Genomic DNA, 12426 nt, shown 5'->3' on the forward strand with positions numbered 1-12426 from the left:
CCGGATAGGCCGGCGCGGGGGCGGGGCCGGCTCGGGATTGGCTGGGAGGGCCGGGGCCGGCTCGGGATTGGCTGTGGGGGTCGGGCGGGCGGAAGCGCGCGCTGCCCGCCATGAGCCGGTTCGGGGGCCGCACGCGCGAGTACCCGGCCGCGTCCATCGACCGCTTCGACCACGACAACCTGCGCGCGCGCGCCTTCTTCCTGTCGCACTGCCACAAGGGTGAGCGCCCGCCGGGCCACTCGCCCCCGCCGCGTCCCTCCTCCCCCGCCGTGTCCCTCCTCCCCCGCCGTGTCCCTCCTCCCCCGCCGTGTCCCTCCTCCCCCGCCGTGTCCCTCCTCCCCCGCTGACCCGTGCCTCTCTCCCCAGATCACATGATGGGGCTGCGGGCCACCGCCCTGAAGAGGAGGCTGGAGGGCAGGTACGGGCTTGGTGGCGGGGCGGCCTCAGGGGAGGCGGCCGGTGCGCGGCTAAACAGCTCCGGGAACTGCCAAGGGTCATAAATCCCAGGATGGGAACGGGACAGGGATACATCCCATTACACCAGGTTGCTCCTACCTGGCCTCGAACTCTTCCAGGTGTGAAAAACGCTAATCACTTGGTTTTTAAAGTTTTAAAAGTTTAATAATAATAAAATGGCTATTAAAATAATAATGCACTTAGAGTAATAAAGCTTAGAGTTAGGACAATTACAAGACAATAAAAAGCAAAGAATTATGGACGGCCGGATGCTCTCGGACACTTAAGTCGCGAAAAGCATACCTTGTGAACAAAGGAATCACCCTTAAAACAATACACTTGTTGCATATTTATATATCCTTCATGGTTATGCATACATTTTATTTAAAACAAGAAACTCTGTCTGTTTTATGTTAACTGTTTTCTTTGATCTCCATGGCATCTTCGAGTCTGAGCAAGGCTTGAAGAAATTAGTTTCTTCTGATAAGAAGCCATAAATTCCTCTCCTTTGGAATATTTAGGTGTTCCTCAAAGCGAGTATCTCATTCCTAAAAAAAAACTCCCCCCACATACATAGTGTCTATTTTAACATTATGTTGGAACCTAAAACCGTATTTAACACACTATGTAAGAGAATTAATGCAGCATAACTTTCTAACATTACACATATAATATTCATTATAGTATTCACGAAAAGCCAATCATCAAATATACATTTCTCACACAGGGATGGGCAACTTGTTTCAGTGCCTCACCACCCTCACTCATTGTAAAAAACTTCTTCCTCGTATCTCATCTAGACCTGCTCCCTTTCAATTTCAAGTCATCTCCTCTTGTCCACACCATAATTCTTGAAACCCGCCTTTAAATGTCAAATGGTACCAGTAATGTCCTGCCAGAATTTTCTCTTCTCTAGGCTGAAAATCCCCAGCTATCTTAGCCTTGCCTTCACAGGAGAGGTGCTCCAGCCCTCTGAGCATCTTTGTGGCCTCCTCTGGACCTGCTCCACCAGGTCCTTCTGTGCTGGGGACCCCGGAGCTGGATGCAGCAGTGCAGGTGGGGGCTCACAGGAGCAGAGCAGAGGGACAGAGTCCCCTGCCTTTTCCTGCTGCCCACAGTGCTGAGCATGCAGCCCAGGATGAGATTGGCTTTCTGGGCTGCAAATGCACACTGCTGGCTCATGTCCAGCCTCTCATCCACCATTACCTGAAGTCTTCTGCAGGGCTGCTATTAACCCATTTATCCCTCAGTCTGTTTTGATACCAGGGGTTGCCCGGATTCAGGTACACTCGGCCTCGTGTTGTGAGCTTCATGAGGATCTCTCTGTTATTCCGTGGAAGTGTTGGTACACAAAGACAGTGCTGTGCCTGTGCAGTGAAGAGGCCAGCTGTGCTCTCTGAGGCGTATAAGCAAGCAGGTAGTCAGCAGTTTGAGGAAGATATTTATTCCCCTCTGGCCAGCATCTGTGAGACTTTTCTGGGGTACTGTGTCCAGCCCTGGGTCCCCTGGATAATAAATTGATACGTGTTTTGGTCAGCATCATCACACTGGTCTGGGGCCAGGGCCACATGATGTGTGAGGAGAGGCTGAGAGAGCTGGATGTCTTCAGCCTTAGGAGACAATCGTGAACCACTGCAGGTAGGGGTAGAGGAGATGGAGCCAGACTTTTCATGGAAGTGCATAAAGAAAGAGCCAGGGCATCTTTTTCACCATGAGGATGATCAAATGTGGCAATGGGCCCAGGAAGGTTGTGGACTAGTTCCTACGCTGTCTTTGGTTTATTAGGTAGATGTTGCTTCTCCTCTGATGCAAGCAGAGAATCTCTCTTTGCTCATGAGGTCTCTGTGCATCAGCTCAAACTTCATAAGGAATATTCCGTGTTCTGTGTGCTGACTGTCCCAAATGCCTGTTGCAGGGGTGGAGAAACAAGCAGACAGGTCATGACCATGTACCACACGCTGCATTTGTATCTGCACAAAACCATGCAGGCAGGGGCACACAGGGGTAGATTTGGGTTTGCTGTGCTGAAGAGAAGCCTGCAGGCTTCCAGCTCTGCAGGTCTCCTCACATGAGAGGTTTCTGAGTGCAGGGTTTGATGTACTGGGTGCCAGGTGCTGATGTGTCGTTAGATTGTTCCTCATGTCTACTTTAAAAAACACTTATCTGTGTTTTTTGTCTCCTCACAGCTTGAAAGTTAAACTATACTGCTCACCTGTAACTAAGGAATTGTTGTTGACTAACTGGAAATACAAGTTTTGGGAGAATCATATTGTGAGTTTGTGTTTATTTTGAAAATAGCACTTGTAAAGCAGTGATTCTCAGAAAGAAACAGCTCTCGGCTCCTCAGGAGTGTCTGAATATTGGTGTTGATAGTGTTTCAGGGCTTGAGCACTTCCAACAATGTGCCTTTCCTGCTGCTTGCCATGTGCCATTGGTTTATTGCTGTTTGTTGTTTAATTATTTTCCCCAAAAAAATTCTTCCTTTTCTCTCAACTTCAGCTTTACATGGCCTTCATCCTTACAGTGATAATTTGTACATTTGAATTTATATTCATTTCCTTACCTTGCTCACATCTCTTTGCTTCTGTCCTTTATTTCTCTTTCACTTCATTTAAAGTCTCTTATTGCTTGGAGTGTATATAATCTGAAGTTATATGATTTTCCTTTTGCTGTTTGGAAAATAGACTATAACATGAAGAAGTTTTAGTATAAAATCACTGAAAAACTTAATAAATTTACTTGATTTCCAGTGTTTGGAGCCAGACTGCAAGGGATCAGTATTATTACAGTTACTTCCTTCTCTTTGCAGATGCAGGCATTATAAAACAGAACATGAGGTTTTTTTACATAAATAAAAATAATTATATAACAAATTTTTTCTATAAAAATATTATATATACTATAATCATATAATAATTATTAATTATAAAACAGAACATGAGGTTTTTTTACAGAAATAAAAATAACTATCTTTTTATATAACAATATATAACTATAACAAATACAGGAATACGTGCTCCCAGTGTTTTGTGGGCTCTGGAAATAGGCTTCTGGTAATAGGGGGCAGTGGGAAGTACTGCAGCACAGAGCTGTCCTAGCAAGATCCACTGCTGTGGGACTGGAATTTTGGGTTTTGCAGTCATCCAAAAGTAAGGCATATGATCCATCCAGAGGAACAAAAGCTGTTGCTGATAGAAGTCCAACACTCTTACCTCTTTTAGGCATCCATACCTTGGTTGAGGTATCTCCATTTAATTTTTAGACAACTTTAAGGCAAATTTATTCCACTGGAAATGGATATTTATGACTTACTATTGGAAAATGAGTTTAATTTTACAGGGTTAGCATTAGCCAGAGTGAGTGGTACAGATGTCTACATAATAAATACCAAGACATAAACATGAAATATAATGTTCAGTATATCCTATAATGCAATTAATAATTTTGTTACAGGTTGCATTGGAAGTTGAAACACCAACTCAGATTTCTTTAGAGGATGAAACATCTGGTGAGGTAAGTTACAGGAAAAAAAGATTCATATGTCAGTCCTGGGCAGTAATGCTGTTTACATGAGTAAAGGAAACACAGCTGCAGCATCTGAAGTGCACAAGCTATTTTTAAAATGTATGTGCCCCTCCTCTCCTGTAGTGACAGAAAAAGGTGATGGTAGTTCTAAACTAAAAAAGGCTCAATTCAGACTAGATGCATTTTACAATGAGGATGGTGAAACACTGGAACAGGTTGCCCAGGGAGGTGGTGGATGCCCCATCCCTGGAAACATTCAAGGTGAGGATGAGGGTCTGAGCAGTCTGATCTAGTTGAAGATGTCCTTGTTTATAGCAGGGGAGTTGGACTGGATGAACTTTAAAGGTCCCTTCCAACTCAAACTATTCTGTACTTGCTCACCAGGAACCAAGGAAGCAGAACTGTCTTCTGTCCAACTTGCTTTATTAGCACCACAAAATACTTGGTTCTCTTGTCTGCCATGACTGGATGGCGACTGCAGTGTGAAGAGACTCTCTGGTTTTAAAAGCAATGCTAAATGCTGCAGAAGGCTGTGGGGAGTAATGCATTGCTCTCACCGTGCTGACAAAAGTACTGGAAGTACTTACTACAGTCTGAAAATAATGCTAATCCCTCTCTTCCAGAAAGAAGATGTGGTGGTGACACTTCTGCCAGCTGGTCACTGTCCAGGTTCAGTCATGTATGTCCTTTCGATACTTTAAATGTTTCACCACCTGGCATTTAATGAGGAGTTTGACCCAAATGTTGCTCTCTGCAGGTTTCTGTTCGAAGGTGAGAATGGCACTGTGTTATACACAGGGGATTTCAGACTTGCAAAAGGAGAAGCAGCCAGAATGGAGCTTTTGCATTCAGGGACCAGGTGAGCTATCAGTGGGATATAGAAAGAACAGAAGATCATATGGCATGGACAATTGGCTAGGTATTAATTATTTTTCCCTCATTTTTTTATTCTAGATTAAATATAATTGCAATACTGCAGTTACAAGCCCCCTTTGACTTATTCTTTGTAATCAAGAGGTAGAATTACCTCCTTTTGAAGAGTGAGGAAGTGGTGTATCTTAGTACTGTGGTACAATGTTTACTCTGATATCACATTTCTATCCTCCAGGGTAAAAGACATCCAGAGTGTGTATTTGGATACTACTTTTTGTGATCCCAAATTTTATCACATACCAAGCCGGGTAAGTCTAATAAATTGTGAGAAGAAAGGCCCTTAAAAATGTTAATTAATTAACTACCCCTTTGTTAGGTAAGTCTTACAAGGCAATGAAATGCCATTTTGAAATACTAAATCACAGCACTTTGGAAGTATCTTTCAAGATGATTGACAGCACTTTCTACACTTTTCAGGAGGAATGTTTAAATGGGATCTTGGAGTTAGTGCGAAGCTGGACCTCACTGTCTCGTTATCATGTTGTGTGGCTGAACTGCAAAGCTGCTTATGGATATGAGTATTTATTCATAAACCTCAGTGAGGAACTCGGAATCAAGGTAATGTTTCTCTAATTGTTGCTTTGGAACAGATCCTCAGTAATGATTGTGGCCAACACTGAGCTGACAATGGCTATTTGCAGGACTGCTCTAGGTCACAGTTATGCCTGTTAACTTCCCTTAAAAAGTGCAGAATGCTGTGCCTAGAATGAGGTAACTAGTTAACTTCAGTCTGGAACATCTGGACTTTCCAAAGAGATGTTAATTCCCAGTTTTCAAGGTCAGTGTTTACCTCACTCCCTTTTATTTTGTGAATGATAAAAGTCATCTGCATACAGCATTAATAGTATATATATTCTGATTTTCTCATGAGTATTCAGCCTTCTTCAGTGTAGGTGGTATGTTCTACTTGTTCTAGATGTCCAAGTTTTGGCTGACACATCTCTGCTTGGACATTATTTGAAGTAATAATTTAAATGCCTGCCAGCATTTGAGGAGAGCAGAATCACACCTATGCAGCTGCTCCAGCTGCAGTCTGACAAGCACTAATAAAGAGTAAACTCTGGCTTTCTCTAGGTGCACATGAACAAACTTGATATGTTCAGAAACATGCCAGAAATCCTGTGCCATGTTACCACAGACCAATGCACGCAGATTCACGCCTGTCGACATCCTCGGGTGCGTTCGTTCTGCAGAGCCTCCCCTGACTTTGCTGACAAAATGTGGTTATAGGTGCTGATGTTTTGGGCCTCTTGGGTTAATGAAGACTGGTGAAATGGTGACTTAATGGAAGCAGAGTAAAAACCTTAGTGGGTTGAAGTTGTTTTGTATTTTTAGGAAAAAAAACGAGAAAAATGTATTAGCTTATGCTAGAAGTAATTTAATTGTATTTGAAGCCTGAAAATGGTGTTTTTAAGTGAAGTGAGACAAGCAGCAGAGTAGATCAATCAGGTATTACCCATTTCAATGTATCAAGAGCTGCTCAGATGGTGCCTGTGTGGTTTTAGCATGTGGCCATCCATTTCCAGGATGTATGTCAGGCTTGAGGCTCCAGCTTGGACAAACACAGGTAGAAACTGGGATGGCACACTGGGGCATTGGTCTCTTGCTGATTTGCTCTGCCAGCTGCACTAAAGAACCAAGATGTGACAGGGTCTTTCAAGGGAATTAGATGTGAAAGAGGAACATGGTTTGGCTAGATGCTATGCTGCTTAATTTCTGGGTTAAAAAGTTCACTGTAGAACTTAATTTTATATCCATTGGACAGGATGATGACTGCTTCCGAGGGAACAGGCTGCCCTGTGGGATGACTTGCCTTAATGGAACTCCCCTGCACATAATCAGCATCAAACCCTCCACAATGTGGTTTGGGGAAAGGAAAAAGAAAACCAGTGTAATAGTGAGGTGAGCATTTGGGTCACACAAAAGCCTGTTGTTTCAAGTTTGTGTCTTGCTTGATACATGTATAATTGAATCTCAGAGTGGACTTCAAGAGTAAGTTATGCTGGTCTGTTGACCACAGATGAAGAGCAGATACCTAATTTCTGTGACTCTTCTGTTCTCTTAGGACTGGGGAGAGAACGTACAGAGCTTGTTTTTCTTTCCACTCTTCGTACAGTGAGGTTTGTATACATATTCTAGTACTGAGTATATATTGATTAAGAAAATGTAAAAGAGTTTTGATTATTCTGGAGTGGATGACAGGATTTATCATAATAAGAAAAAATCCTGTCAATAATAAGATGCAAGGAGATAGGAAGTTCTGAATGCTGAAGACAGAGAAATTTGTTTTTATATAGCTGCAAAGGAACTTGTAAAAGTAGAACAGGATTACAAGCCTATTTCCTGTTCTCAGTTCTCAGTTCTACAATTGTTTTGACTGCCTTTCTATTTTAGATTATTGTGTAACCATGCAATGCTTAAAGCATGGAGTTTTAGTTTACAATATGTCGTTTTCTGGTGTGACTCAGATTTGGGTAGGTTTACCTTCTTTTCTCAGCCTACATATTTAAACCAAATTTTCTCATCCTGATTGCTGCTCTTGCCCCTTTTCCTGTGATAAAAGATTAAAAGGAAATTGGTCATGGCAGCATCCTCACTACAATCACACACTTTCATTTATTATGACTGGATACAGATCTAAAAACACTACTTTCTCCTAAGAAACTGAACTGAAACTGGATCAGTGCTAACAATGAACTGTCACAAAGTCTTTCATTACAAAATGGAGGAAGGCAGTACTGTTTTTAAGATCCTGACTAAGTTTAAATTTGCTCTGCCATGTAGAATTTTAAATGGAGGTCCCAATATGGAATTTGTTGGTGGAATATGGGGGGGTAGTGTAACTAACACTCCTATCTCCACATTCAAAAATAGATGGGTCCTTGTCTTGGTTTGAGACAACTTAAAGGATAACATGCTGGAACGTGTTGTCTCTCTTTAGACGTTCAACTAATCTCTTTCCACCAGTAAGGAATGAACAGGAGTAGATAGAAGTGAAAAATAACAGTTTCCTAACAAGTGCAACAGTAACAGGCAAAGAAATAACAGTAAATAACTGCTAGATACAAAATCACAATAACATGATGGGTCACTCCAGGTCAGTCCTGCTGTCTGTACAGATAGCAGTGTAATCTGCAACCTGCAAGTGTCTCCTGTGCTCAGCAGGAGTGCCCCGAACCAGACACAATTCTCAAAGAAAAGTACTGGAGATCATCTAGAAGATGACAGAGTAAGGCTTGGAAAAAACAATGTGTTTTGTCATAATGGGCTTTTACAGGATACTTCAGGAGAGACTTTAGGAATAGGAAAGGAATACTTGATCTGCAAACTGGAGACTTGAACTCCAGTAAGAAAAATGCATATTTGAAAAAATTAGCAACAGTAAAGACAAGGAAGCACTGGATAACATTGCTGGTCTGTCCAGCCTTTTCTTTCAGAGACAGTGATGGTCTTGTGTAGTAATTGGTAATTGCAGTTAGGTGTTAGTGAGTTCTCAGCATCCTTTCAGGCCTGTTTCCTTGTTCCAGGCATACCCACTTTGACAGTCATGGGCTACATTGGTCTTTTCATAAAGACTACTAGTAGTACTTTTGGATGTGCTTGTATCAGTGCTGCCTTTAAGTGACATTCTTAACTGTTGATTTAATTTGTTAAATTGCTTCTTTTCTGGAATTCAGATCAAGGATTTCCTGAGCTATATCTGTCCTGTGAATGTGTATCCCAATGTACTGCCAGTGGGTGTGACAGAGGACAAAGTTATGGACATGTAAGTGACAAGTGGCTGCTGGAGGGAGGTGATCCAAATTCTGCTCCTGTAAGGACAATTCCCCTCCTGAATCCCAGCCTCTCAGGAGGGCTACTGCCTTTTGTTTTACTTGTCTGATAATTGAGATTTTTTTTCTATATTCAGTCCCACAGACTTGAGCTTTCTGAAGCATACGTGTACGTTGAGCTGAGTCTCAGAGTTTGTATTCTACTTCTGTGTGTAGAGGCTTTTCTGCCAGTAAACTTTGTTTGGGAGGAAGCTGAACACAGATTAATCTCACTCTGTTCTGTGCCCCATTTCTATTTGTAATTGCTACTTCTCAGAAGTTTCTTTTAAAGGTGGTTTCTCTGGGGACTTGAAGTCCTCCCCTGCACAGCATCAGAGAGGCCAGTTCTTCTGTGCTGCTGTAGATGTTGATAGCTTAAAAAGCACTCTTGGGGAGCAGGAGAGCTGTGGTGTCTCAGTCTGGACAGAACAAAGATTTCTGTTCCTTTTTTCTTCTTAGTAAGAAAGGAGACTTTCACATAATAATTACTGAATAAAAATGTAGTCAGATTTTGAACCCCGTCAACTTGTCTTCTGTAAGTAAGGAACTACAAGATGGTTTCCAAAAAATGTACATGTTTTAAGGTAAATATATTGAAAGGACAGATTTCTACCTTTCAGCTGCTGAAGCTCATTAATGAGTCAAGGACATTGCCCTAGGTATTGCTTTTGCTTTAACATTTTTGCTGCAGTGCCTATGAAAGGCATGGAGCATTGTACTTAAAACAAGTTAAAGGATTTAGTTTTGCTCCTGAAAGCATCTGCTGAGTTCTAAATATTAACTGCTTTTCTCATTCCCTTCAGATTAAAGCCATTATGCAGGTCATACAAGAGAATCACAGAACCCAGGTACAAGCCCTTAGGAACACTGAAGAGAGCCCACAAGAGAGAATTATCTGATACAGGTAAAGGTTCTGCTGCTGCTACTGCACCTTAAACAGAAGTCTGAGACTAAGCAGAGGTGCCAAAAGCTTTGGTGTTCACCATAGGCTGTCTGTGTGCTCAAAGCAACAGCTGGAAAACAGAAATAGAAATTATGTGAACTTAGGCATTAGGAGGATGAGAGAGCTAACTGTGTGAAAACACGTTTGCAGTCTTCAAATGTACTTAATGCTCAACAGCCCTGTAAGTTTTTGGATGGAGTTCATTCCCTCAGTCCCAGACCAGCCCTAGGAAAACTTGTTCCAACTGTCTCTGTGACGTACTGCGCTAGACAAGGCAAGGCAAACACTGTTAATATCATCCTGCAAAATCTCCAGCTAGGTTAAAGAATATTTTCCTCAATTTATACTAAATGAATTTTTATTAAAACTTTGCTCTCAACAAGATTTTAGCAGAGATGTGAACTTTCCTTAGTGATTTTCTGCTTGTTTCTTGCCAGATGAAGATGATCTCTTTGATTCAGAATTAATTTCTACAAGGCCTAAGATTCCAAAACAGCAGAGAGGAGAGAGCAGGCCCTCCAGCACAGGACAGTCTGAAAATTCTGAAGGAAACATTAATGAGAGCACAGAAAGTTACAGAGGGACTACAACTTACACCTCTCTCAAGATAGACTTTGTGGACTGTGAAGAATCAAATGATGATGATGATGATGATGATGATGAAAATGAAGAAGAACCTGAAAAAAATACAGTTCAATTTTTTTCCCATGATCCAGATGCCACTTCCACAGCCAATTTCAATGGAGTAGTTAGTGACCAGCAGGAGTCTAATGCCAATGTCCCTTGCTGGGATGAATTTTTTACAGGCAATAAACTAGAGGAAAGCTCTGAAAATGAGGACAACATCCCATCTTCAGCAGATGCTGGCGGGTCCCAGTCACTCTTCAGTGATTCAGATGGAGTAAGTGACTCAACACACATCTCCTCTCAAAATTCTTCTCAGTCAACACATATATCAGAGCAGGGGAGCCAGGGCTGGGATAGCCAAATGGACACGGTGCTCATCACCTCCCAGGAGAGAAGTGCTCTGGACCTGAGCACAGGTGGGAGCAGAGCACTGGTTCCTGTGCTGCAGGAGAGTCCCAGGGACACTCAGCTGGACAGCAGCAGGGGGAAGCCACCGGGTCAGAACAGACTTTGTGCCCACAACAGTGCCTGTGGCTTGAAAAGCAAAGGCTGTGAGAAAGCTGCAGAAGATGGCACTGCCCACATTCAGGATGTGCTGGGAGAAATAAGTGACAGCTCCAGGACTCCTGATCTGGAGCTGAGGAGGGACTCCCAGAGCTCCTCTGACTTTGAAATTCCCTTGACTCCTGGCGCTGAAGCGCCTCAGCCAGATAAACTGCACCATTTATACAAGAAGCTTGCAGCAGGTGAAAACATAATCAGTGAGAAAAAAGTCTCCTGAGAAAAGGTATAACTGATTACCTTGTGCTAATACCCAGCATGTCTAGTCATGCTGAGTCATGATTAATTCAGAAGTATCTTGCTGTCAGAACCAGGAATTTGCAGCCTGTGTACTTTTTATTGTTCTTTCCATGAAATACTGAAAAGGAAGTATTCAGAAAGTATTGCCAGGAGGGACAATAAAAGCCTTCTACCTCCCAAGGTTCAATTCTCCAGGACTGTAAGTCAAAAAATGGACCAGACAAAACTATGGGTGGGATACTAAATGAAATTTAGTATTTATCTTGAGCTCCAAGAGTTTGCCTTTGTAATGTGATCTCAGGTTTTAATAAAATAGCACACTATTAACTGTGGGGAGGAAGACCTAAGAACAACCATGCAAACAAAGCAGTTGTAATTTGGCTTTAATCCCTATTACCATTGTTTATCAATATTATAAAAATTTAATCAGTATGACTACAGTTATTTTTAAAAATAACTGCAGAACAGATTAGAGAATTACTGAGGTTGTGAGGGGCTTTTAATTTGTTTTAAATCAAATTGTTAATTTTAAAAAGTCTCTCTTTACACTGACCTTTAACTCCCGAGTTAGGTACTGCAGACTGCTGTCTATGCTTCACCTCCAACTCATTGCAAACACCTTGTCATCACTTCCTCTGTGTTCTGGTTCTGAATTGTTCTTCAGAAAAACTTAAAATTTTGTGGTTCCCAAGTTACCAGCCCTGTCCTGCTCTGGCAGGTAAACCAGCCACAGAAGGTAACCTTGTATCCCAGACAGGCTCTTGTACTACCAAATTTCACCTCCTCTGCAACACTCTGCAGACTTCACTGTTTTAAATCAAGACAATATATTCTCCATGCACATGTGCCATCATAACTCTCTGCCAAAATTCTAAGCTTTTAACATAGAAATGTTATTCAGGTTTTTCCTAAATTGGAGTGCCTACAAAATATCCAAACCACAGAAGTAATCTTAAAAATCCCTGAGGTCTCCCATCCATGGTCTTAATTCCCAAAGAATTAAAACATAATTTAGCATACATCCCTCCCCTCTGAGTGTACCTTCAGTTGTTGTGCCAGGTTTAGTGACACATGAATGTTAAACCAACCAGCATTCTGCCACAGGGAACAGAGGCAGGAGGGACAAAGCATTGCCATAATCTGTGTATGATTCTAAGGATATTAAAGATCCATGTATTTTTCCTACTGTTACCTTTTCTGCTGTTTCTGGGATTTGTTAACCTAATTTTCAAATGTGATCTACCAACTTTGGGGGTTTTTTAGCAAGCCTGAATGAGTGAAACTGCTGTTGAAAAACTACCTCTGTGAATAAATTCAGACAAAACAGAA

The 12426-nt window shown here is 42.0% G+C and overlaps 1 protein-coding gene across 2 annotated transcripts; it reads left to right on the top strand.

Annotated features, from left to right (window-relative positions):
- The first annotated feature begins 68 nt into the window (after positions 1 to 68).
- DCLRE1C (DNA cross-link repair 1C) lies at positions 69 to 12426 on the top strand. Of its 2 annotated transcripts, XM_021531018.3 has the most exons (14): positions 69 to 219; positions 367 to 418; positions 2643 to 2727; positions 3910 to 3969; positions 4605 to 4660; positions 4739 to 4840; positions 5090 to 5162; positions 5332 to 5472; positions 5989 to 6090; positions 6680 to 6816; positions 6980 to 7034; positions 8592 to 8680; positions 9530 to 9630; positions 10107 to 12426. In XM_021531018.3, exons 1-14 carry the CDS (start codon positions 111 to 113, stop codon positions 11075 to 11077), a joined length of 2133 nt encoding a protein of 710 aa, XP_021386693.3. In that variant the 5' UTR covers positions 69 to 110; the 3' UTR covers positions 11078 to 12426. The 2 variants fall into 2 exon arrangements, with proteins under 2 accessions (XP_021386693.3, XP_085425701.1); XM_085569575.1 differs by lacking the exons at positions 69 to 219; positions 367 to 418; positions 2643 to 2727; positions 3910 to 3969 and adding an exon at positions 3983 to 4242.

This window comes from Lonchura striata, chromosome 1A, assembly GCF_050655825.1.
Source record: "Lonchura striata isolate lonStrDom1 chromosome 1A, ASM5065582v1, whole genome shotgun sequence".
In the NCBI taxonomy this organism is placed as follows: Eukaryota; Metazoa; Chordata; class Aves; order Passeriformes; family Estrildidae; genus Lonchura; species Lonchura striata.

What these genes read in the sequence shown, in the direction of transcription:
- DCLRE1C (XM_021531018.3), top strand. Translation starts at nt 111, where the DNA reads ATGAGCCGGTTCGGGGGCCGCACGCGCGAGTACCCGGCCGCGTCCATC. An exon ending in AGTTTTGGGAGAATCATATT is followed by an intron (nt 2,728 to 3,909) that starts GTGAGTTTGTGT and finishes ATTTTGTTACAG; the next exon opens with GTTGCATTGGAAGTTGAAAC. An exon ending in GAGGACAAAGTTATGGACAT is followed by an intron (nt 8,681 to 9,529) that starts GTAAGTGACAAG and finishes CATTCCCTTCAG; the next exon opens with ATTAAAGCCATTATGCAGGT.